Source organism: Microcaecilia unicolor, chromosome 6 (assembly GCF_901765095.1).
Source record: "Microcaecilia unicolor chromosome 6, aMicUni1.1, whole genome shotgun sequence".
Lineage (NCBI taxonomy): Eukaryota > Metazoa > Chordata > Amphibia > Gymnophiona > Siphonopidae > Microcaecilia > Microcaecilia unicolor.
Genome location: NC_044036.1, coordinates 273,080,312 through 273,107,414, shown reverse-complemented (window position 1 = coordinate 273,107,414; position 27,103 = coordinate 273,080,312). Strand labels below are relative to the sequence as shown.

The 27,103-nt window shown below is 46.0% G+C and overlaps 1 protein-coding gene across 4 annotated transcripts in view; it reads right to left on the bottom strand.

Annotated features, from left to right (window-relative positions):
* The window catches only part of MVB12B (multivesicular body subunit 12B), a 313,178-nt gene that overhangs the window by 229,928 nt on the left and 56,147 nt on the right, over positions 1-27,103 (bottom strand). For all 4 annotated transcript variants that reach the window (XM_030207471.1, XM_030207469.1, XM_030207472.1 and 1 more), the window contains exon 3: positions 6,185-6,292. In XM_030207471.1, the coding sequence (XP_030063331.1) occupies positions 6,185-6,292 (108 nt within the window). The remainder of the gene's footprint in view (positions 1-6,184; positions 6,293-27,103) is intronic.

Here is a 27,103-nt window from a genome sequence, read left to right as displayed (position 1 = left end):
CTCCATATGTCCTGTAAAAACCAGAAGAAAGCTAAAATGAAAAATGAGAGGCTTCAAGGCAGTTGGAAAAGAAGGGAAGACATGAATAAAGCATGCCTGCTAAGGCAGCTGAGTGACTGGGAGCTTGGTAGACAGGACTGTCCCTCAGAGAATATGAAAGAGCTGATATATCCCCATGGCATCTGAACAATATACTGTATGCCACTAGAGAAGGCTTCTTAAAGTCGGAAAAAGAAAACACTGTATAACACTACAGCCATTGAGAGTGTCTGTTAAGTTCTTAAAACACTATATAACATCATACGCATGGAGTAAAATGCTTGAAAGGAACTAAGATATTATGGTCAGAATTGCAAAGTACCAATCAATTGACTCTTAGACAATGTAGTTCTATTCACCAGGGAATGAGAAAGACAGAAATTTACTCTATGCCTATAGAGAAAGTTTCTAAAGTTCTTAAAACACTGTATAATACTACAGCTATTGAGGAAAATGCTTGAAATGAATTATGATATTATGATAAGATGTAGATTTTCCACCAGGCAATGAAAAATGACTGAGCACCAGAAAAAACTAGTGTTAACAGCCCCGTGATACATAGAAATTTAAAAGAAGAAAAGCTTGTTATATATCCATATATGAAAGGAGCCCCCTTTCAACCAAATATTGCCTGCTGATGTGAAGAGCCTTTTAGAATACGCTGTTCAGCACATACAAAAGTGTACACATCTTGGAGCCGAACTGCTCTATGAACTGCAGCCTTACCTTCAGCAGAGAGATCCCCGACTGATAAGATGGAGGGAGAAACAAAATGGCCGCCGTTCACTCCACTGGCCCTGTGGCGATCGTCGACAGCGCGCCCGACACCTCCGAACAAGCGGAGCCCAGTGGAACGGCGAAGAAACAACAGCCGGCGAAAAAGGCCCCGAAAAAACTGGAGGCAGCACCGGACCCGAAGAAACCTTGAAGGGAGAGCAAAATTTACACGTTCCGGCTGCGTGAACTGCGCGACGCTGACCGACAGCAGCTGTTTGAACTTTTAAGCCATATCGGAAAAAACAGGTGGCCGCGCTTACGCGGTTCGCACCTTTCTTTTTTTTTTTTTTTTGTTCATTTGTTTAAACTGCCGCCGCCAAAACGCAAGAAAATGGAGGAAATTAAATCTGACGAGAAAAATCGCTGTTTAAAGTCACAGATACTGAATTATTTTCTTCTGTTTGTTTTTTTTTTTTTTTTTTTTATAACCCCTCAATCATATTAAAAACACTGGAGCTGCCTGCTCGTTAGAAGTCTGGGGAAAGAAAGGCTGCTTCTTTGAATTTACTTTTATTTGATTTAATTCTTTTAAAGCAGCTACCTGTTAAAAGTGGCTGCCTCTCCCAAAGACGGTACACCTTTCCAGAGAAAGGGACGGCCCTTCCCTGCTAAGCCAGGGAGATGGGGAGGAAGGGGGGTGGACTCGAGACACTCGAGTTTAACACCCCCGAGGCTGTCAAAGAAAGAAGAGAAAGGAAACCCTGTCAAGCCTCTAAATAAGATTCCAGGCACAGAAGAATTATCACAAATATCTGTAATATCTAAAGAGAAAAGGAGAGAGACTAATGGGCTCACTTCCTACCTGCTGGGAGACTGAGAAAATACTGAGGCTAAGGTCACATGGCCAGGGCTCCTATTGGCTCTCTAGAGTCAGAGTTTTTTCTCAGTCTCCACCTGCTGGTAGGCGAGCACAACCCATCAGTCCAATCCTGGTCCGGTCCGGAGGGACGCTAAGGAAAGGACCTTTGGCAGAGCAAGCCACTGACCCACAGTGCTTGGAAAAATTCTAGTGCAGCAGGAAGCCACTGATCACGCAAAAGAAAAAGGAGAGAATATTGCAGATGTCTCCTCGATCTGAACAAGGAGGGCCAGGCAGCCAGTAGGAACTGCATCTGTGACCACAACCAAGTCCAACCAGCTCAAACACATTTAAAAGGAAAAAAAAAAGAGGAGTCTGGGGACTAGAAAGACCTAGGAGAGTTAAGTGACCATGAGGCTCATTTTCACTATGTGCTTTGAAACTAGTGCATTACAACTTTAACTGTCATTTTATTATTGATCCCGTTATAACTAATGCTTTATCTCATTTGTTACATATATTCTTCTGTAATTATTAATTGCATCTTCACTCTGCTATGGCAATAACCAGGGCGGAATATTGTACGCCACATTGAGCCTGCAAATAGGTGGGAAAATGTGGGATACAAATGCAACAAATAAATAAATAAATAAAATCAGTGCCTGCCTAAGTGTCTGAATTTTCACTCCATGCTTGACCAGATACTGTTCTGATACTGGAACCCTGGGAGCAGCCACTGGACTTGACCACGCTGTGTGGCCACAGCCAAAAGAGTGGAGAGCAAGGCCAGGGACCACGAAGTACCATCAGCTTAACCTACCACTTACTGAAGTTGGAGAAAAATACTGGATTGTTCCAGGGAGCACCTCAGCTTATGCTGGTGATGCCACTGGCAGAATTCAAATTTCTGTACCTCCACCTGCTGGTAGGAACGGATAATACTTGTTTGTGTAAAACTGTGGAGCTGACACAAATGGTCTTCTTTTACAAAACTACGCTAGCAGTTCCCAGTGAAGCAAATCCACCGCAGCCCATTCAGTTTGAATGGACTGCGTCACATTTGCCACGCAGAAACTGCTCACGCGGTTTAGTAAAAAAGAGGCCCTAAGAAAGTTCAAATTATTTGTTATACTGTCCGTACATGCAAAATCTAAGCAGGGGTTACAACTTTTGCACATCTGCGTCACTGGTCCAAATAAAAAATAAAGTGTTTTTAGCTGGGATATAAGTTTAAAATTTATCAAAAGAAATTTCAAGCCCGAGATAGAGGAGACGACTATACCAGAGGGTGGGAACAAGTATAACCATATTGAAGTAGGAGGGTCCTGATGGTGTCTAAGTGAATGTAATAGAATGAAGAGACAGAAGAAACTGCTGTGATGAACGAAGGGTCCTCATTGAAAAGTAGGGTATGACGAGTCTAACCAGAAACCAGGAAAGGCCCAAGGAACACTAAGAGAAGAAACTATTTGATTTAGAAAGCATCTTAAGACTATTTCAAGACTTATGTATTATGAGTGGTATTTTAATTGTTTATATTATTAAACGCTTCTTTTACAGAGTTTCTATTGTAATCCACTTTGATTTTCAAATGGTGGAACAAGAAGTTAATACATCAAACCCTCTGCTCAGTGTGCTGCGGCGGCTAAGAAAACAAATAGAACATTAGGTATTAGGAAAGGAATGGAAAACAAAAGTGAAGACATTATAATGCCTTTGTATCGGTCCATGGTGCGACTGCACCTCGAAAATTGTGTTCAATTCTGTTTACCACATCTCAAAAAAAGATGTAGTGGAATTAGAAAAAGAACAGAGAAGGACGATGAAAATGATAATGGGGATGGGACGACTTCCCTATGAGGAAAGGCTGAAGCAGATAGGGCTCTTCAGCTTGGAGAAAAGACGGCTGAGGGGAGATATGATAGAGGTCTATAAAATAATGTGTGGAGTGGAACAAATAGACATGACTCGTTTACTCTTTCCAAAAATACTAGAACTAGGGCAATGAACTACAAAGTAGTAAATTTAAAACAAATTGGAGAAAATGTTTCTTCACTCAACGTGTAATTAAACTCTGGAATTCGTTGCCAGAGAATGTGGTAAAGGTGGTTAGCTTAGCAGGGTTTAAAAAAGGTTTGCCCGGCTTCCTAAAGGAAAAGTCCATCAACCATTATTAAGATGACTTGGTGAAAATCCACTGCATATTTCTGGGATAAGCAACATAAAATGTATTTAACTTTTTGGGGATCTTGCCAGGTATTTGCGACTTGGATTGGCCACTGTCGGAAACAGGATGCTGGGCTTGATGGTCCTTTGAAGTGTCCCAGTGTGGCAATACTTATGAACTTCTGTAAATCAAATCTGGCGCTCTCTTCTGTAGCATGGCAACACCCTCCTGTACCAGGAAGAGCGCAGTGGCCTCATGCTGCAGCTCTTTTACTGCTCAGTCAAAATGATTCAAAAAAGGAACAAACAATTTTCATATTGTTCCCCAGCAAGGATATTTGTTGGGTGTAGAATGTACTTCTATATTTATTTATTTATACAGGCACTCTTGTATTCCACTGTTACCAAGTTTCGGTTCAAAGTGGCTTACAATTTACATTTTGGTTGACAGTTACGTTAGTATTTAACCATTATAACATGGAGAGAATATCGATCGTCTTTAGAATTTTCTAAGGGGCTGTTTTGAAGGAGGTACAACTACAGTTTATATCCTCTGCCATAAAATTTGATGGGGAGGAGGGTTTTTCTTTTAATGTTATAAAAAAGAGATAGAAATGCTCAAAATTGTCCCCTGCAGGAGAACAGTTTGAAAACTGCTTGCAAGCTGGAATTGTATGATGAATTTCAACACTTTCTGCCTTTCCCATGGAATTTTTGACAGTGAATATATTGAGGAGATTTTGTGGACCACTGAGAAACTCGTTCATAAAAAGGAAAATAAATAACAGTACTTTTTTCCGTATGCCTTACTCAGCAATAAAAGGGCATCCAAACAGAGTAGAGTAGTGGGCTGAAAAACAGGGAAGCCTTGTTCAAATCCTACTGCAGCGACTTGTGATCTTGGGTAAGCCACTTAGGGGGTCTTTTAGAAAGGTGTGGTAGAGATTTTAGCGCACGCTAAATGCTAGAGACGCCCATGCATTTAGCGCATGCTTATTTTTAGAGCGCACTAAAAACGCTAGCGTGCCTTTGTAAAAGGCTTTTAGCTCTCCATTGCCTCAGGTACAAACTCAAGACTGTGAGAGCCATGTACCTGAATGTAACACACCTTGAGCAAAAAATGGAAAAAAAAGGTATCTAATTTAAATCTAAATAAAATAAACATAGCCAACATAAACAAAACATGGCCAGTGTATAATACTCCAGACACCCGAAACAGAAGCACTTCAATATATCTGTTTTTTTTTTTGTTTGTTTGTTTGTTTGCTTTTGGGGGGGGGGGGATGGGGAGGGTGGTATTTTTTTTAACATTTACTAAAACTTAAATAACCTCTTTATGGCACAAGCTTCAGTGTCTACACTGAAAAATGAATGTAAACACCTTTGGCTTATATGGAAGTCATGCTCTACTTCTATCACCTTTGTTAAACAAACACAGGCAATTCTTGCTCAAATGACTTTTTTCTTTTTTCTTTTGCCAATACTTATTATAAACAAGGATTTCAACAGCTGCTGGAGCAAGAATGCATTTCTTACAGGAAAAAACAAGGACTCCTGAAATTTCACTCCTTTCCTACATCTGAGCTTTCAGACAGACGTTCGTCTTTCCAGTTCTATGTAAGCAAGTTCATTCATGTGCCACTAAAGGGCTACCGAGAGATTCCCTAGTCACTAGAGAGAGAGGCGGAAAACAGTTTAATAACTTCAAGTATTACAAATTTCTGATCCATGAAGACTTTTCTATTGCTTTTACTCTCAGACTAATTTTTACCTAATACTGGAAACTATTTCTGGGTGCAGTACACCTTATAGAAAAACTGTTCCACATTGTGCCTGTTGGTGTCAGTAGTGGGATATTAAGCCTACACATTCAGGTTTTTATTTTTACTCTCCCTTTTCTGTTCTCCCAAAACCTTCCAACCTCACCTTCACTGAATTTGCAGTTAAGTAGACAACAGATGATTTTCAAATGGAATTATTTTTTAAACATGTCTGATACCCACTGAAAACACATCCTGCCTCTTGTATGCATATACTCGTCTAACCTCTCCCCACACTTCTTTCAATTACACAACTGCTTTTCTGTGGAAATACTACCTCTAGATCTAGACGTGACCACAGAATGTCAGTGATTTTTGGCAGAGCTGTTCGCAACTGTACACTAAAAAGTTATTTCAGTAGCCACAGCTGTATTCGAGTGCAGGGGAGGTGGGCACACAAGGTTTTACAGCAGCTGATGAATCTAATGCCCTATAACAAACTGTGTTAAACCATCAAAAAATCAGTGAGACTGAAAATTTTTATAAACAATAGAGCAGCAAGTAAAAAGAAACATGCTTCTCAAGACTTTTTGTATTCCAAAGAAAAATATATATATATTAAAAAAAAAAAAACTAGACTTACGTTTTCTTTTGAAAATGATCTGGTGAAACAAAGGTATCTAGTAACCTTAGATTTAAATAAGCCATCTTTCCAGAGGTCAGCATCCAGACCATCTGTTGTTTGAGAAACCTGTACAAAAAAAAAAAAAAAAAAAAGACAGAGGAGAGAGACATGCGTGAGCCCCTGAGTTAATATATGTGCAGCAAAAAAATCCTCTTTTGTAGACATCCTAATTAACTCTCACGGCATCTCATTAGTTCATTATACAGGCACCTTCCTCCCTCCCAAAGAAAAAAAAATTCCACACTTCTAAAAATATTATCTCTAGGGATGGGATTGATTAAAGATGTCCTGACAAAACCTGTTTTAACAAGGAAACCAAAACTTTTGCTGTTCTGTGCAGTGGAGATTTTTACACAGTCAGCATATTATGGTAGTCGTTATCGCTTGCAAGGCAGGATCTACATGGCATTTGTGAACACTCCAGCCGGCATAAAACTCTGATGAGACATGAAATTCTAGTAGGGTAAAGGAAAAGCAAAGCTACACTGTCAAATCTGCAAGGTGCCATATAAGAGAGAAAAAAAAAATTTAAGCGGCAAAGTGCTGTTCTCTTAACACTGCATGACCATAACGTCTAATTTCTGTGGTATCCCGCGTAATGTCTAATTTGCCATACTCGGTTAGACTAAAGTTCCATAAATCCTAGTATCCTGCTCTCACTAGTGGCCGATCCAGACCACTTGTACTTGGCAAGATCCCAAAAGGTAGAGATTCCATACTGCTTAGCCTCACAAAAAGCAGTGGATTTCCCCAAGTCCACCTTAAAAACTTTTCTTCCAGGAACTTGCTTGAGTCTTTTAAAGTCCATCTACACCAACAGCTTTTACTGCACCCTTTAGCAACACACTCCAGAGCTTAATTATACCTTCTCCAATTTGTTTCAAATGGACTACTTAGTAATTTCATGGCGAGTGCCATAATTTTTGTGCTTTCTGAAATATGGTAAAATTGTGTCTCACCTGATAATTTTCTTTCCTTTAATGAAGCAGATGAATCCAGAAACTGATGGGCTATGTCCACCTACCAGTAGGTGGAGATAAGAGATCAATGAACTGAACTTAGCCTTATAAGATGGTCAGCTCCTCCCTCGGTCAGTATGTCTCATACCAAAGCAGAAGAAAGGACCATGTAACCCTGGCAACCTTCCTCACAGATATACCGAATCCAGTACACCAAAATGTTTGTACTATCTAGAAGATACCCAAGAAGCAAAAAAAAAAAAAAAAAAGGCAGTACCAGGGTGGCATCCAGGATTCATCTGCTGTACTAAAGGACAGAAAATCAGGTAAGACAATTTTACTTTCCTTAGCATAGCAGTAGATGAATCCAGAAACTAATGGGACATATGACAGCAGGTCCTAACGAGGGAGGGAAGCTGGACAGCCACCCCAAAACTGGCATCCAACCGTGCTGCCATGCCCAAACAGTAAAACCTAGAGAAGGTATGCAGGGATGCCCAAGTAGCCACCCTACAGATCTCTTCTGGAAGAAAGCCCGGACCGCCACCCAGGAAGTCACCAATGCAGAATGCATCCATAGTGACACTGAAGAACTACGCCCCACCAGAAGATATACCAAGGCAATCGCATCCTGAAACCACCTTGCAATTGTGGCCTTTGACATAACGTTGCCACTATTAGGCCCCGACAGAAGCACAAAAAGATGATCCAACTACCGGAAATCATTGGTCAGCCGAAGGTAGCAAAGCAGAGTTCTGCGATCATCCAAAAACCGCAGGACCCCAAAGTCCACTGGGTGGTCCTCCTCCCAAAAGGAAGACAAAAAGATAGGCTGATTGACATGAAACACCGAGCCAACCTTTGGCAAAAAGGATGGCACCATCCATACCATAACCCTCGATTCCAGGAACCGAAGAAAAGGCTCCCAACATAATAAGGTCTGCAATTCTGAGACCCTCCAAGCCAGCGCCACAGCCACCAGAAATATCGCCTTCAGAGTGAGATCCTTTTCCTAGGCAAGGAACTTGAGCCCTGCATTCAGAGTGGTCCTGCATTCAGAGTGGTCCACTGATCCATAGTAAGCTTTCTTGAATGAACAGGAAAGGCCCTAGAGGTCTTATTAGCCATCTTCAGGTTCATTAGCAAGGAAACCTGGGCCTCCGGATCCACAATATTGACAGCCTTAGAAATCAGGGAAGGTAACTCCTCCGGGACAAAAAATACAGACTGAGGACAGGTCATCTGGCTCCTCTAAAACCAGCTCGCTCTTCTCCAACTCATCCATCCAATAAGGACACAGGAATGCCCCCCCCCCCCCCCCCAACAGGGCCTCCAAGCGAATGGGGGATGGGGCCTCAACGACCCCCACCCATCACTTCTGTGTGGGGTCTACGGCGGCCAGTGCCCCTGAAAGATCCAGGCTCCCCTTGCCCCTTCCCCCCCCCCCCCCAGTGCATAGTCCCAGGTCTCTGTCCCAGATACGGATCCTGCTCAAGGGAAGACTCCTAAGCCATCCTCCCAGGCTCAGCTGCCCCCAACAAGGTGCCAACCTGCTTCAATTGCTCTGTTTGTTTTTTTAGGATCCTTTACTATTTTAAACAAATATGCGTGGAAGGGTCCAGGCACAAAACAGGCAATGGGCACTGGGTGAAGAGGAACATGGGGTGGAGTAGGGAACTGGGCCCACCAGATATACTCCCAAAGATGGCTCTGCTCAGCCAATCACCCCCAGGCTCAACTGAAACAGCAAAGCCAGGCCAGGAGCACCCCATGATGAAGAATCCAGGAGCTGAAAAGAAGTGACCACCAGCTGCTAGAAATAGAGATATAATGAATGAGGGAGGAGCTGACCGTCTTGTAAGGCTTAGTTCAGTGATCTCTACCTCCACCTGCTGAAAGGTGGACATAAGTCCTTAGTTTCTGGATTCATCTGCTGCAGTTATGTCCACCTATCAGCAGGTGGAGATAGAGATCACTGAACTGAACTATGCCTTACAAGACGGTTAGCTCCTCCCTCATTCATTATATCTCTATTTCTAGCACTTAAAGGGAGCTGCTCAAACTAGTGTCTTATAACAGCAATAGCAAAGTACTCAAATGGAAATGCACTCCAGAGGGCCAGCCAAATATCTCGTGCCAGGATTTGAATTTGAGGCCCTGTGGAGCCTAAGTCTTCTGCTCTATGGGTTCGTGAGGGCTCTGAAGTGATACTTGTGGCACATGGTTGGGGAAGTGGGGTGCCAGGCCTTAACTAAACTAAGATGGACAAGGACAAAAGTCCAGGAGTAGCTGTGAATCCAGGCCCAAAGTGCCAAATCGTAGCCTTGGTTTCATTTGAACTGGAAACCCAAAGGAAAAGAAAACTGCTTGGTGAAAAATAAACCTCCCTCCCCCCCTCCTTATACACTTGGCAAAGAGGACAGGAAACCCCCTTTCTCTGACAAACTGGATTCCTGACAGGCTGCAGCACTCATTACAGCAAAAAAACAGGGATCCAAAGCCAAAGAAGTGCATGAGCTGTCAGGAACCACACAAAACTCTTTGTGACTCATTCTGAAAAGAGATCTGTCCAATTCCAAAATTTATACACTGCAAACCATTTTGATTACTTTTGATAACACCAGTATCGTAGCCACTTTCAAAATATTTCTCTTTTTTTTTTTTTTTATTTAATTTTATCAGCTCCATGCTAAACAAGAACCAGCTCCTCCCTCTGCTATGGTCAGGGAAATTGTCTGCTTTCAACACAAGCCCTTATCAAGAACCTAGGAGGGAGGGGGAGGGCGTTGGCGTACCACCAGAGTGAACAAAAAAGTCTTTCTGTAATCTAATTCACAAACCAGACCCAAAGGATACAAGAATATTGATCCTCACAAACAACTGAATCATCTGCTTGAAAAAAAAAAAAAAAAGGTATGGAAAATTCCTCCACATACTCAATTTTTACCATTCATAAGATGGTACTCAACTATACATGCCCCTTTTAAAAAAAAAAAAAAAAAGCAAGCTTGTGGAAAATAAATTTAGCAATTTTTTCTAGAAAATAAGTAAAACAATGTTCATGCAAAATGCTAAATCCAACATAAAATGTAATAGTTTTAGAAAAAATGTTGTTAAACTGTTGGGAAAATAAAGACCTGTGGTTTACATTAAAATGCAAAATTCATAACGTATATTAATTACTCTCCCCTTCTCAGGGTGTTTGAAACACTGTTTTAACATAAATGCACCTTTAGGGTATTATTTACACTTAGCTCACATTTTGTACTATTTCATAGTTATTAGCCATTCTGAGTATCTTCTCCTACTACCCCCTCCCCCCTTCTACATGCTGCCAGTGGCCAGAACCAATGCCAAAATCATTAGTGAACACAGTAGGGTGACACTGTGGAGGGATGAGTTAGCATAGGAGATAGCTGTGCCAAAGCAAATACCTGTCAAAAGGTAAACTGAAGACTGGAAAGCTGCCGAAGCAAGGTCATACAAAGACATCAAAAGAACCTCCTGGGCTGTCGTGTCAGTTTTTATATCCCCCACCCCAAACAAGAAATTTGATACATTTACAATCAGCCTGTAAAATCAAACCCTGTCTATGAAGTGGATATAAATGGTGGAGAGAGGAGGGTTTTTGGGCTGGGTTTTGTTTTTTTTTTTTTTTTTAAACAGAAGCCATTTTAACATTTCCCAACACAGCATTTACTTGAGCATTTAAAAATACCTGGAAGGAAACAGAAAAATACTTCCCAACAACTCACTTTTGGACTAGGAAAGTAAAGCCACACAAGGTCTAAAACGATGACCAAAGCAAAAAGGACAGCGCCAGTGCAAAAGGGACCAGCTGACTTTCAGTACTGCAAACTAGCACCAGCCTTGCTCCAACCTTTAAAGTTAGTTTTCAACCATCACAATGGCCACGATACTAAAGATTCAATTGTGGAACTCGAACACCACTATTCAGCAAGCAGTTCCAGAAACGAGATGAAACAGACCTTTGCCACTTCTGCTTTGCCTTATTGAGCTCTGTTAGCAAAGTCTTGAGGAACTGCCTATGCCTTCCCCATCCCCAAGCACTCGGGGGGGGGGGGGGGGGAGGGGGGGACAAAAAAAAAAGTTCAAAATGTGAAGAAAGATGCTGCCCAAAGGAAGATGAATTGTGTTACTATTCATTCAGTGCATTTCTCTGGCAACATCCTGCTCACCATCAGTGAAAAAGATCCTCTGGTCTATGCCCTAGTGAACTAGCTAATAACAAAGAGCCCATCACGGGGTATACCAGAGATGAATTAAGATAGCAGGATGAAATCAAAGGAGCAATTCCGGTTGGGGATGTGCATGTGTTAGCACATATGTTCAGATGATCAAAAGCCCCCCCCCCCCCCCCCCCGCTGTTCCAAACAGCGCTCTAAAAATAGAGCTGGAACAGCGGCGGCCTTTACCGCCACATTAAGGCGGCGCTGGAAGAGAAGGGAGTGTACTACTACACTCCCTCCTCCACCATTAAGGTACCAAGGGCGGGCCACTAGACCACCAGGTTTTGGGGGGGGGGGGGGGGGGTGCTTCAGTTTGTGGCCTCTGGGCCACCGGGCATTTTTTAAGGGGGTGAAATTGTGCCGGGGGGGAGGTCTGGGGGCTAGAGGTCCGCCGGACCTCCAGCCCCCATGTCACCAGCTTAGGGTGGGGGGGACCTGTTAGCGTGCAAATGCATGCTGGACAGGCCTCTCCATTCCTCCCCAATATTCGTAAACCCTAACGACAGCTCCGAGCTGGCGTAGGGTTTGCTACATGCAGCATGCTGCCCGATGATCATTGGGGAGGAATATGTTTAGTATGCATTTTTATGGTACTTGCGCTAAGAGCCCTGTTTACCATGCATTTACCTGCTACTTGCGGTCAGAGCCCACGAGCACATATTTTCACGCGCTCAGGGGCTCTGATCATGGGGCATAGCAAATGTGGGTGCTAGTATGGCGCTAATAGCCTCTAGCGCCCGCATTTGCTTCTGATCATCAGCCCATTACTGGGTTAGTATACCTGTACTGTGCACTGAAAATCAAATGAACATGGGTAACATTTTTTATTTAAATTTTTTGTGAAACGGACTGGAAAAAGTTCATATTTGGCCATCTGACCCTTAGTGCTGGTACTACGAGACTACAGCTGAAGGCTGCCAAAGCCAGAGCAATTGAGACATGCATCTAACCACTAGACCCTAGGAATAAGATCAAACATGCCAAGAGTGGGGGCCAACAATTTTTTTTTAATGAAAAGATTGGGAATGGGCAGTTGGTCCATGGTACCACCTGCATTAAAAAAATAAATAAATAAATAAAGAGGATCGAGAGAGGGACAGATTGGCCCAGAGACGTGCTTTTTTTTTTTTTTTTTTTTAAAGAGATTAAATGTTTGGAAATATTCCCCTCACCACTCAAGTTTGCTATTAATTAAATTTAAAAAAAAAATAAGACGCCTGATGCTGCAAATGGAGCATATATTATTTCTGGCTGCAACCAATGCAAAATTAAAGTCACTATGGATTAGTGAATCCCATGGTAAATTTTCCTGTGGTAGCACTTTGTGTGCTGGACTACCACAGGAAACACACCATTTTTGTTTATTTAGATTTTGCTCACACCTTTTTCAGTAGTAGCTCAAGGTGAGTTACATTCAGGTACATTGGATATTTTTCTGTCCCAGGACGGGAGGGGACAAGGGTGGGCAGTGAGTTCCTGAGGTAGACAGTGGAAGGGGAGGGGGGAAGAGGTTAGGAAGGGACAGGGCGATGAAGAGAATGTGTATAGGGGCCTTATATAGGGGCTAAGGTGGATGCGGGTAGATGTGAAGTGGCTAAGGAGATAGGAGTAGAGGAGGAAGGCAGGAAGGCTAGGACAGGGACAGCAGGCAGCAGCTAAGGCATAGGGAGTGATAGTGTTTAAAGGAATCCTAGCCAAAAAGCACCTGGAGACTCTGTGCACTTGGAGCGAGGGCCCTGGGAAGCTCGGGGTGGACCTGGAGTCACCCCGGATACAGCTGTGAGGAAATGCAGAAGGGCTGCAAGTCCTCCACAGCACCTGGTGGGAGTGCTGGGCACCTAGAGCGGAGGCCCTGGGTGGATCGGAGTGGACCTGGGTGTCACCCCAGAGAAGGCTGTAAGGATATGCAGATGAGCTGCAAGTCCTCCACAGCACCTGAAAGGCAGCCGGTGGTAGAGCTGGGCACCTCTCAACTGAGGAAAGGCTTACCAGGGGTTAGGCCGAAGCCAGCATTCCTCCCCCTGAGGGTCGTCTGTATATTGCTTTACAGAGTAGTTGCAATTTAAAGAACTTACAGGAGAAAAAAAAAAACCCACACAAAGCAAAGATTCCTGGCTTGCCAACTGGAACACATACGACTATGAAAAGATTTATAGGCACACACGCTTGCAGCACTCCAATAATGAACCAGCTGTTTCATGGAAACTTAGCTTCCTTCCAGAGGGGGAAATTGTATTTTATTTTTAAATGAATCTCTCTCTCTGCTTATTATAAAAGCTGAACAAACTGGCAACATTTAGAAGTGCTCAGCAACATTGGGAGAGGAGGAACAGCTGAGGGAAAAAGACCCATTAAAAGCAAGATAGACACTGCCTTGATGTGTCAGCAGTGCTAAAGGTCACGCAATCCTGTTCCCATATAGGCCAGCATGAACCTGAACAAAGAGTTGCAAGAGCCACTAGCTGTCCCTCAACCCTAAGAAGCCAATCCAGTTCTCATTTCACCACATCAAACTTATCAGCCTATATTTTAAATAACCTGAAAGGAAACAATCCAGACCTGAATTTATCAAGTGGTAGCCAAAAGGCATTGTGGAAGAAAACAGGATGGTGTTGAAGGATTGTATCCCCCCTTCCCTTCAAGAAACCTCATTCACCATCACTTCTGTATCAATGGTGTCCCTCCACAGCAGCAGCAACTTCAGAAACAAAATTCAGCGGTCATGCTATCCCTCACGTGTTGACAGACCCTACAGCTGCTTTGTCCTTGTACAGGCTTCCTGTTACCATGGAAACCCATGCAAGGCCCACAATGACTGCCAGGACCTGGGCTGAATTTTGTTTGAGGATTTCAAGGAGGTTAGATTGAGAACAGGAGACGGTACAAGGCTATCTAGTCCATTATATGGGTTGAAGCCAGTAGGCATAGTTTGCTGGCAGTAGGCAGAGTCACGAGTACACCCAAAACAATAGCATACGCTATTGAAAGCAAAAGTAAAAGATTATTAGAAACTAGTAAAAGAAGCCCGTTTCAGAGCAAATGAAACGGGCGCTAGCAAGGTTTTTATCGCCAACACCCCCCCTCCCTCCCTGGCCAACCCCTTCGTTGTTCTGGCATTGCTCCGCCCCCAATGTCATGACGTTAGACGCGAGGGCGGGGCCCGGAGCGATTTCCCACCCCGCCGCCTCCCTCCCTGCCAACCCCTTTGTTGCTCTGCCATTGCTCCGCCCTTGAGGGCGGGGCCCGGAGCGATTTCCCACCCCCCCCCCGCCTCCCTGCCTCCCTCCCTGCCAACCCCTTCATTGTTCTGCCATTGCTCCACCCTCGAGGTCGGGGCCCGGAGCGATTTCCCACCCCCCCCCCGCCTCCATCCCTGCCAACCCCTTTGTTGCTCTGCCATTGCTCCGCCCTTGAGGTCGGGGCCCGGAGCGATTTCCCCACCCCCCCACCCCCGCCTCCCTCCCTGCCAACCCCTTCATTGTTCTGCCATTGCTCCGCCCTCGAGGGCGGGGCCCGGAGCGATTTTGGTGGCTTCACCACCAAGAACCTTCGAACCTTTTTGAAGGAAGTCAGAGCTTGGCTTCACTGACATCAGTGTCCTCAGAACGTTGAGGGTGAGTTTTATTATAGTAGATAATGGACTGACTGTGTGTGGTCCATCTGTAAAAAGTCAAAAGCTGTTTCAGTTGGATAGGCAGTGCCTTGAAAGATGGAAGACAAAAGATTTTTGTATTTTTACTTGTTTGACAATTTTGAATTTAAAAGTGTCCCATAAGTAGATATAAATAGTATGAAATCCAAACTGAATATCATTAAAACAGCTTCAAAAATGATTGTAGCTGGTGGAGCCAGCACTACTAAAAAGATGTATTTTGTGCTCATTTTTCTACACTGTTCTATACAATACAATAATACAGGGCCACATTTCAGAGAGGATATCCTGTTTACTGATGGGTTCATCTTAACTGCTGTTGTAATCTGCCTTGGGAAGCCTGGTGTTATTGGAGCACATGGAATCACATCTTCACTTCATCTCTTTTGTAAAAATGGATTATTCTGTTTTGAGCATGTTTCAGGGACAACTGGATTTTATAAATCAAAATAATAAAAACAAATATTTTCTTTCATGGAGATCTCTCATTTGTTTAAACATAACTAAATGGGCTATAAGCCCCTAATACAGTCCATTAGTTTTCTTATATTTTGTCCTTGTGATGACTTATACTGTGCCAAAACTGGAAATACTGTGAGACAGAATAATAGAATTCAGTAACATCCAAAACTTATTAACTAACATTATAATTGTGTTCGCATTTGGATAATATCTGAGCAAATGCTGTTGAAAACTAACAAACAAATGATCACAGAATTGAAAAATGTTGGCACATTTTCACTAACTCTGGACTTCTGCATGAATGTATCTCTGCTCTCATTAATTAATCTATTTCTTTAAATAGTAGTAATAAACAATATTAAGTGCATTTTTTAAATATACCACTGCATTCCACAAAACAAAAGGAGCAAGTTCCCACAAACCATCTTTCTCTTTTGATCTAGGCATTGGGGGGGGGGGGGGGGGGAACAAAAAAAAAAAAAAAAAAAAAAAACACACAGATTTTAAATGCTCCCAGGTTTCAACCTAATTCATGTTTAAAGCGAATGCTACATACCTGTAGAAGGTATTCTCAGAGGACAACAGGCTGATTGTTCTCACAAATGGGTGACGTCCACGGCAGCCCCTCCGATCGGAGATCTTCCTAGCAACAGAGTTTGCTAGTTCTCGTGCGCGCCCGCGATGCGCGGCCGTCTTCCCGCCCGAAATCGCTCGTGTTTGCTAGTCCCTTACCAAGCAAAAACAAGAGAAGGGAAGACACAATTCCAAAGGGGAGGCGGATGGGTAGGTGAGAACAATCAGCCTGCTGTCCTCAGAGAACACCTTCTACAAGTATGTAGCATTCGCTTTCTCTGAGGACAAGCAGGCTGCTTGTTCTCACAAATGGGGTATCCCTAGCCCCCAGGCTCACTCAAAACAACAAACATGGTCAATAGGGCCTCGCAACGGCGAGGACATAACTGAGATTGACCTAAACTTTTCAAACTAACTGAGAGTGCAGCCTGGAACAGAATAAAAATGGGTCTAGGGGGTGGAGTTGGATCCTAAACCCCAAACAGATTCTGCAGCACCGACTGCCCGAACCGACTGTCGCATCGGGAATCCTGCTGAAGGCAGTAGTGAGATGTGAATGTGTGGACAGATGACCACGTGGCAGCCTTGCAAATCTCTTCAATAGTGGCTGACTTCAAGTGGGCCACTGACGCCGTCATGGCTCGAACACTATGAGCCGTGACATGACCCTCAAGAGTCAGCACAGCCTGGGCGTAAGTGAAGGAAATGCAATCTGCTAGCCAATTTGAAATGGTGCGTTTCCCCACAGCCACTCCCCTCCTGTTGGGATCAAAAGAAACAAAAAGTTGGGCGGACTGTCTGTGTGGGCTTGTCCGCTCCAAATAGAAGGCCAATGCTCTTTTGCAGTCCAATGAGTGCAGTTGACGTTCAGCAGGGCGGGTATGAGGACGGGGGAAGAATGTTGGCAAGACAATTGACTGGTTCAGATGGAACTCCGACACCACCTTCGGCAAGAACTTAGGGTGAGTGGACTACTCTGTTATGATGAAATTTGGTATAAGGAGCATGAGCTACCAAGGCTTGCAGCTCACTGACTCTGCGAGCTGAAGTAACTGCCACCAAGAAAATGACCTTCCAGGTCAAGTACTTCAGATGGCAGGAATTCAGTGGCTCAAAAGGAGGTTTCATCAGCTGGGTGAGAACGACATTGAGATCCCATGACACTGTAGGAGGTTTGACTGGGGGCTTCGACAAAAGCAAACCTCTCATGAAGCGAACAACTAAAGGCTGTCCCGAGATCGACTTACCTTCCACATGGTAATGGTATGCACTAATCGCACTAAGATGAACCCTTACAGAGTTGGTTTTAAGACCAGACTCCGATAAATGTAGAAGGTATTCAAGCAGGGTCTGTGTAGGACAAGAACGAAGGTCTAAGGCCTTGCCATCACACCACACAGCAAACCGTCGCCAGAGGAAAAAATAACTCCTCTTGGTAGAATCTTTCCTGGAAGCAAGCAAGACTCGGGAGACACCCTCTGACAGACCCATGGAGGCGAAGTCTACGCTCTCAACATCCAGGCTGTGAGGGCCAGAGACCGAAGGTTGGGATGGAGGAGCGCCCCCTCGTTCTGTGTGATGAGGATTGGAAAGCAGTCCAATCTCCACGGTTCTTTGGAAGACAATTCCAGAAGAAGAGGGAACCAGATCTGACAAGGCCAAAAAGGAGCAATGAGAATCATGGTTCCCCTGTCTTGCTTGAGTTTCAGCAAAGTCCTCCCTATCAAAGGAATGGGAGGATACGCGTACAGGAGACCTTCCCCCCAAAACAGAAGGAAAGCATCCGACGCTAGTCTGCCATGGGCCTGCAGCCTGGAACAGAACTGAGGGACTTTGTGATTGGTCTGAGTGGCAAAGAGGTCCACCAAGGGGGTGCCCCACACTTGGAAGATCTCGAGAACCACTCTGAAACTGAGCGACCACTCGTGCGGTTGCATGATCCTGCTCAATCTGTCGGCCAGACTGTTGTTTACGCCTGCCAGATACGTGGCCTGGAGCCAAATGCCGAACCGGCGTGCCCAGTGCCACAAGCTGACGGCTTCCTGACACAGGGGGCGAGATCCTGTGCCCCCCTGCTTGTTGATGTAATACATAGCAACCTGGTTGTGTGTCTGAATTTAGATAGTTTGATGGGACAGCCGATCTCTGAAAGGCTTCAGAGCGTTCCATACTGCTCGCAACTCCAGGAGGTTGATCTGTAGACCTTGTACCTGGACGGACCAAGTCCCCTGGGTGTGGAGCCCATCGACATGCGCTCCCCACCCCAGGAGTGACGCGTCCATGGTCAGCACATTTTGCGGCTGAGGAATCTGGAAGGGACGTCCCAATTGGATCGAATTGTCCACCAATGAAGGGAGAGGAGAAACCTCGTGGACAGATGGACCACGTCCTCCAGGCTCCCAGCAGCTTGGCACCACTGAGAGACTAGGATCCATTGAGCAGATCTCATAAAAAGGCGGGCCATGGGAGTCACGTGAACCATGGAGGCCATGTGGCCGAGCAATCTCAACATCTGCCGAGCTGTGATCTGCTGCGACGCCCGCACCGAGGAGACAAGGGTCAGCAGATTGTCGGCCCTGGTCTCTGGGAGGTAGGCACGGGCCGTCTGGGAATCCAGCAGAGCTCCTATGAATTTGAGTTTCTGAACTGGAAGAAGGTGGGACTTTGGATAATGTATCACAAACCCTAGCAGCTCCAGGAGTCGAATAGTCACCTGCATGGACTGCTGAGCTCCTGCCTCGGAGGTGTTCTTTACCAGCCAATCGTCGAGGTAAGGGAACACATGCACTCCCAGCCTGCGCAGAGAAGCCGCTACTACGGCTAGGCATTTGGTGAATACCCTGGGCGCGGAGGCGAGCCCAAAGGGTAGCACACAGTACTGAAAATGCCGTGTTCCCAGACGAAATCGAAGATACTGCCTGTGAGCTGGCAGAATCGGGATGTGCGTACAGTCATCCTTTAAGTCCAGAAAGCATAGCCAATAGTCCTGTTGAATCATGGGAAGAAAGGTGCCCAGGGAAAGCATCCTGAACTTTTCCTTGACCAGATATTTGTTCAGGGCCCTTAGGTCTAGGATGGGACGCAAGCCCCCCTGTTTTCTTTTCCACAAGGAAGTACCTGGAATAGAATCCCAGCCCTGAGGGGGTCCCATGATGCAACGCGGCTGATCGGACGCACGCGATCTAGCTCCGCTCCCGACGCCCCTGAAAATCTGCAAATTTAACCGCACAAAGCTCTTTTAAATTACAAAAAACGGAGTCGCGTACAGCGGAAGAGCGGGGCAACGCATCGGCGCCCTAATCAACAGCCTTACGAGGACGAGAGACGGGTATGCCCGCTAAGACCCAGCGGCCTAAAAAGACCCGCGAGGTGGAAGCGCGCGCCAAAATGGCGACGATAAACATGGCCGCGGGGGAGGTCAGCCAGCCAGCAGATGCCTTTAAAGACTTGATTCAACAAGTTACCGCAATTCTGGAAGAAAAACTATCCAAGTTCCAGACATCAGTGGAACAAATCAGAGAGGCTGTGGAGCGGCAGGGCGCGAGGCTGCAACAAGCAGAGGAAAGAATCTCCAGACAGGAGGACAGGGCAGAGGCAGCAGACACGAGGTTGGTGGCACTTGAACAGAAATGCGGGAAACTGGAGCAGCAACTAGACGATCTGGAGAATAGGAGCAGAAGAAACAATGTGAGAGTAGTGGGACTTCCAGAAACAGTAAAAGAGAAAGATTTATGGCATTTCATGGAGTCATGGCTACCGGAAAAGCTGGGATTAAAGGAGCCTGAGAATGGATTGAAGGTTGAGCGGGTACACAGACTCGGTGCTCTGAAAGAGGGAAATGCACGCCCTAGGACGGTTATTGCCAGAATCCTAAATTATGCTGATAAGGAAAAACTTCTATTAGCATTCCGGAAAGGAAAAGAGGGCCTGGAATACGAGGGGCATAAAATCTTACTGTTTCAGGATTACTCTGCCGCAGTAACTGAACAGCGTCGAAAGATGGGACAGCATTGCAAGAGGCTGTATGAGAAAGGAGTGAAGTTTGCATTGCTTTTCCCCGCTAAAGTTCGTATCATGCAGGATAACAAAGTACTGTTCTTTACAGAACCTAAAGATTTGGAGAACTATGTGGAACGTATGCAGTTTTGAAAGTATGTTTTTCAGTTTACAGTTACCAATTTTCTTATTTTACAAATTCTGAGACAAAGCAGATATGGCCGCAGCCCTGATGGCAAATGTTAGTTGACAATGGGCAGAGCCCCACAGCAAGTTCAGCAAGGGGAAGGAGGCTCTCGACATGTGTTGGACGCTTGCAGGCTACTGGATCAGATTAACAAACGCTGCCTGCTAGAGAAGGATGCGCGTGGAGTTGGGAGGAGCAGGATCACGCCAAGCAATGTGCCGACACCTTTTCTGGTCTGGCAGCAAAGAGAGCCTCCTCACAGTTCTTATTGTATCTCAGTTTGCCCAAGCTGTGGGGCACGAGATGAGAAAAGTGGCAGTGCCTGAGGAGTTCTACACTCAGATATGACCTGCAAAGATTGTGAGCCTCTCAACTTGCAATTGATTATCTGTACTAGTTTAGTTATGTTTACGTTTTACATGCTATGGTTAACATGTTCCAAATGTTATAAGCTCCTTTAGTAGGTGGTCTGCTGACTGGTCTATGTAAAGAGACTTAAGTTTAAAGGCATTACGTTTAACAATGTAACACATGATACAAGCAGGGCACCATGGAGCAGAATCAGGACAGGCTCAAAGAAGGTTATAAGAGATTATCTTGTAGGGGGGGAGGGTAAGCTCAAGGGAACGGGGAGAGTTAGTGTTAGGGGGATGAATGACGTGAAGGACTGGTTGTGTGTGGAGGGGAGTATGATTGGGTTGAATGGGCGGGAGAGCTTGGAAGGCAAGGGGGGGTATCCTTCCACGGGAGGGGGGCAGGGAGTGAAGAGAAGGGGGGAGGGAGCGGGGAAGAAGTTGCTCAATGCACAAATGAAGAAGCTAACTAACACACTGTATGCTGGTACTAGAACTTCCTGGGGGGTTTGGCTGGGAGGCCCCCTTGGTATGAACCTCATGATATTTACTGAAAACTTTCGGCTATGGAGATTGCTTTTATATGGCTAGTTTGAGAGTGATATCACTAAATGTGGATGGAGTCCACTCACCAGTCAAGCGCTTTAAAATTTTACAGACATTACGGAAACAACAAGCTGACATCGCCTTATTGCAGGAAACACACTTGGGGAACGCTGAGCATATCAAATTGCGTAGAGATTGGGTGGGGGAAGTATACTACGCCTCTTACAATAATAGGCAGAGAGGTGTGACAATCCTATTAAAAAAGAACTTGGCATTTGAGCTGCACAGATTATATCAGGATCCGGAGGGCCGGTATGTAATCATAGCAGGCCTTTTGCAGGGACAGAAAGTAGCTATATGTAGTATATATGCACCTAATATATATTCACAGAAGTTCTTTACCCTGTTGGCTGCAAAGCTCACCACCTTCGATAACTACCCGTTTATACTGGGGGGAGACCTTAATATAACCAGTGACCCCTCGATAGACAGGAAACCCGCTAAGATAGTCAGCAAAGACCATGATGGGAGGGGGGTGAACTTCCTTATCAATGAATTGGGAGTAATTGATATTTGGAGATTATTACACCTAGAAGAGAGAGAGTTTACTTTTTTTTCTCACCCACACGGAGTCCATGCACGCCTTGACTATGTGCTGATAAGTCAATCTTTAGTGAGATTGACTGAGAAAGCAGAAATTGGCGAGGCGGTCGTATCTGATCATGCCCCAGTGTGGGTCCAACTGAGGTGGGGTGGAAAGGAAAAGATGAACCGTTGGCGAATGAACCCGGCAATGTACCAGGACCAGGCCTTCTGCAAATATCTAAAGCAGGTGTGGAAAGAATATGTAGAAGACAACTCAAAGCAGCCAGTAAATAGCAGAATCTTTTGGGAAGCAGCAAAGGCGGTAATCCACGGAAAGATTCTGGCGTATACCGCTGCACTCAATAGGAAAAGGGATGCGGAGCTTCACGCACTTATAGCCCAGGTGCAGGGAGCAAGGAGAGAGCTTGTCCTCGCGCCCTCAGAGGTTAAAAGGTTGGAATACGCAGCAGCCAGAAAGAGATTACAGACAGCGCTAGATGCCAGAGCATTGTATGATATCCGTCTATATAAATACCGCATGCACAGATGGGGCAATAAAACGGGGAAACTGCTAGCAACCCTGGTGCGGCAAAGAAGTGGGAAAAGTTTCATAGGAAAAATTAAGGATAGTCTAGGTAAAATTCAAACGGGGAGGACAGAGATTCAACAAGATTTTGTTCAATTTTATTCCTCACTCTATGCAAAGGGTTCTTTCTCAGAGGCCAGTTGTGAGAGTTTTTTTGCAGGGCTGAGACTGCCATCCCTTGCAGAGACTCAGGTGGCTAGTCTGAATAGACCAATTGAGGGGCAGGAGGTACTGAATGTCATAAAACAATTGAAACTGGCAAAGGCCCCTGGACCTGATGGCCTGGGAACAGAGTTCTATAAAATTCTGCAGGGTGAGTTAGTCCCTTCATTTGTGGCTATGTGTGAGGAGGTACGTGATTCTGGTGATATGGGTACTGTTCTGAACCATGTACATATCACGGTATTACCAAAACCCGGTAAAGATGTGGAGCTTGTAGGTTCTTACCGCCCTATATCCCTGCTGAACCAGGACATTAAGATCTTGGCAGCAGTCTTAGCAGCGCGTCTGGGCACAGTGGTCCCACATCTAGTGCATCAAGACCAAGTGGGCTTTGTAAAGGGCAGATTCGCCTCAGCCAACATACTGAAGGTCAGCCGCATTCTGTTGGAGGGCAGGAAAAAAGCAGGGGACAAGATCATGGCAAGCCTAGATGCCGAAAAGGCTTTCGACAAAGTAGTGTGGGAATACCTATTCTGGGTACTCCGCAAATTTGGTATTACAGGCGAGTTCCTGAAGTGGGTTCAGGCACTATATAGCAATCCCACTGCTCAAATTATAATAAATGACATGTTGACTCCTGTGGTGCGCTTGGGGGGAGGCACCAGACAGGGGTGCCCCTTGTCGCCCCTTCTGTTTATCCTCACCCTCGAGCCATTAGCGGCAAAAATCAGACAAGAGCCGACATTGAAAGGGGTTCAGGTAGGAGGTCGGGAATACCGCATAAATATGTTCGCTGACGACATGTTGTTACTGGTGGATGATGCATCCACAGGCATCTTCCAAGTGATGGACCTTATTAAAAAGTTTGGCCAATTTTCGGGTTTGTGCATCAACTTTGGGAAGTCGGAGGCACTTCCAATTAGTAACCCCTGTGCATGTGCCCAGATGTCAGATTTTCCGTTGGGATGGGCCAGTGAAGGGATCAAATATCTGGGAGTGTATTTAAGTGCAAGGGTAGACTGGGTGTACAAAAAAAATGTAGTGGAAAGACTGGAAGCCATTAAAAAGTTATGCAACAAATGGAAAGACCTCCCAGTCAGTTTTATGGGGCGAGTGGCTCTAGTAAAAATGGTCCTGCTACCGAAAATATTGTATCCCTTACAGATGGTGCCATTATGGATCTGTAAAAAGGAAGAGAGCCAATATCGCAGCATAATTACTTCATTCATTTGGCACGCGAAAAGACCCAGAATCTCATTTGCTAAATTGGTGCTAGATAAAACACAGGGAGGCCTCCGGCTCCCCGACCTTAGAGCATACAACGTGGCAGCACTGATGCGCTGGATACATGAGTTATACTCCGGGGGATCGACTTTCTCCCCGGATGATTTTTGGGAGAGTTGGTGTGCTCCTCTAAACCCATTCGTACTTATAGACAAGGCTCAGACTAGTGGTCTTGGCAAGGTAAAAATCAGCCCATACTTGCTTGCACTGCGGAGGGCCTGGAAATGGTGGAAAGAGCTTGGTGGCACTAGGGGAGGAGTGAGTCCTTTTGTCACGTTGACGGGGAACCCAGACTTCCCAGCAGGTCTTGGAAACACGGTATTTCAATCTTGGAAAGCAAGGGGGTGTAGATACATTGGGGAATTCCGTCAGGTGGGAGAACAGAATTTCCCGTCTTTCGAGCAGCTCAAGCGTGCATGGAACTTCCCTAATACCCAGTTTTATGCTTTTTTGCAAGCCAGGGACTATGTACTGTCAATAGAACGTAAAAACGGGGGCCCGGTAACCTTTAGTAAACTGGATTTAGTGCTTATGCAAGTGCCACCTATTTTAAACAAGTTGTCTATGTGGCATAAGATTATCAGGGACAATAGAAAGACTACATACCTGACACAACTAGCACATACGTGGAGTAAAGAAATTGGGGGCACAGTAACCGAGGAAGAATTAGGGACGGCCTTTGGAGAGCTTTGCAAAGTTACACCCAACGCTGCTTTGCAGGAGATACAATTTCGCATTTTGCACAGGGTTCACATCTCCAGGGCAAAAGGGAAAGCATTAGGGCTGTGGACAGATGATCAATGTGTGAGATGCAGGGCGCATGTGGGGACTCTGCTGCACTCTTTTATGGAATGCCCCAAACTGGATAAGCTCTGGCAGGGCGCTCTTACTCATATAGAACGTCTGGTACAAGCGGAATTTGACTGGTCCTACTCAGTTGTATACATGGGTAGCTCGATAAATCTGAGAGAGCAAGGGCTGAATGAGGCCCAATGTAAGTTCATTATAGTGGCCACCATACTAGTGAAAAAGTGTATCCTGATGTCTTGGATAGACAATGTCCCTCCCCAGCTCAATGTGTGGACGGGTCTTATGAGAGAAATGGCTAGCTGGGTACTGAAGACAATACAACCCCAGGCATCTACAGGTTTGCAGCAATATCGACTGATTTGGGGTAGAATCCCAGAGGCTGAAACCTTGCTAATAGATCCCTCAGCAGAGAGCAATTGAGGGCTAATTGATTGATTCTAAGCTAATACACGGAAAAGAGAGTGAAAGACATCTCCAAGCAGAAATCAAGGAGATTTGGAAGTGTCGGGTTAATAGCAGTGGGCAACAGGGGGGGGGGGGGGGGGGAGGGGGGATGGGAGGGATGGGAAGTTTAACCACAAAAAAGTCTAAGGTGTTCTACAAAATTACAAGACATAGTCATGTAGCCTTTCTTGTGATATACCTGTGTACTGGTTATCAACATGTTTGTTGCTGTATCAGAGGAAGTCCCCCTATAGGGACATGTTTATGTACTTCATGTCTGTACTTTTTCCCTGACAATACTGTACACCAAAGACACAATAAAGATATTTTCAAAAAAAAAAAGAATCCCAGCCCTTCTTGCCCCAGTGGCACGGGCTCGACCGCATTGGCGCTGAGAAGGGCGGAGAGTTCCTCTGCAAGTACCTGCCTGTGCTGGAAGCTGAGGGATTGAGCTCCCGGTGGGCAATTTGGAGGCACGGAGGTCAAATTCAGAGAGTACCCTAGCCGGACTATTTTGAGAACCCACTGATCGGAGGTTACAAGAGGCCACCTTTGGTGAAAAAATGTTAACCTCCCCCCGACCGGTAGGCTGTCCGGCACAGGCACTGGAACGTCGGCTATGCACTGCAGGAGCCAGTCAAAAGCCCGCCCCTGACTTTTGCTGGGGAGCCGCAGGGGCCTGAGGCGCGCGCTGCTGACGAGAGCGAGCGCGCTGGGGTTTAGCCTGAGCAGCAGGCTGGCGGGAAGGAGGATTGTACCTACGCTTGCCGGAAGAATAGGGAACCGTCCTCCTTCCCCCATAAAAACGTCTACCTGAAGAGGTAGAGGCTGAAGGCGGCCGGTGGGAGAACTTGTCGAAAGTGGTATCCCGCTGGTGGAGCTGTTCAACCACCTGTTCGACCTTGTCCCCAAAAACATTGTCCCCCCGGCAAGGGGCATCCGCAATCCGCTGCTGGATTCGATTTTCCAGGTTGGAGGCACGCAGCCATGAGAGCCTGCGCATCACCACACCCTGTGCAGCGGCCCTGGATGCAACATCAAAAGAGTCAAAGACCCCCCTGGCCAGGAATTTCCTACACGCCTTCAGCTGCCTGACCACCTGCTGAAAAGGCTTGGCCTGCTCAGAAGGGAGCTTGTCGACCAAGTCCGCCAACTGTCGCACATTGTTCCGCATGTGTATGCTCGTGTAGAGCTAGTAGGACAATCTTGGCGATGAGCATTGCAGAATGGTAGGCTTTCCGCCTAAAAGAGTCCAAGGTTCTAGAGTCTTTGCCCGGGGGCGCCGAAGCATACTCTCTAGAGATCTTGGCCTTCTTGAGGGCCAGATCCACCACACCAGAGTCGTGTGGCAACTGAGTCCGCAACAACTCCGGGTCCCCATGGATCCGATATTGAGATTCGATCTTCTTGGGGATGTGGGGCGTAGTTAAAGTTTCGCCCAGTTCGCCAGCAACGTCTTTTTGAAGACATGATGCATGGGTATTGTGGACGATTCTTTAGGTGGCGAAGGACAGTCCAAGAGCTCCAGCATCTCAGCTCTCGGCTCATCCTCCGTGACCACGGGAAAGGGAATTGCCGTAAACATTTCCCGGACAAAGGCCGCGAAAGAGAGGCTCTCCGGAGGAGAAAGCTGTCTTTTAGGCGAGGGAGTAGGATCAGAAGGAAGACCGTCAGACTCCTCGTCAGAGAAATATCTGACGTCTTCCTCTGCTTCCCACGAGGCCTCCTCATCAGTATCGGACACCAGCTGGTGGACTTCGGTCCGAAGCTGCGCCCGCCTCGACTCCGTGGAAACACGGCCACGGTGGGAGCGTCGAGAAGAGGACTCCCGAGGCGGGGGCGACGGAGCTCCCTCCATCAACGTCGCCGGGGAGCCCTCCTGGGAGGCGGCCGGCACCGCAAGCGGTACAGGGCGGGCGCCCTCACCGCAGACGAGGGCCCAGCCATCGCCTCACTCGACGGCACCGGCGGCGCAAGCACCCCCGGTACCGGAGAAGGGCGAAACAACTCTTCCAGGATCCCCGGAAG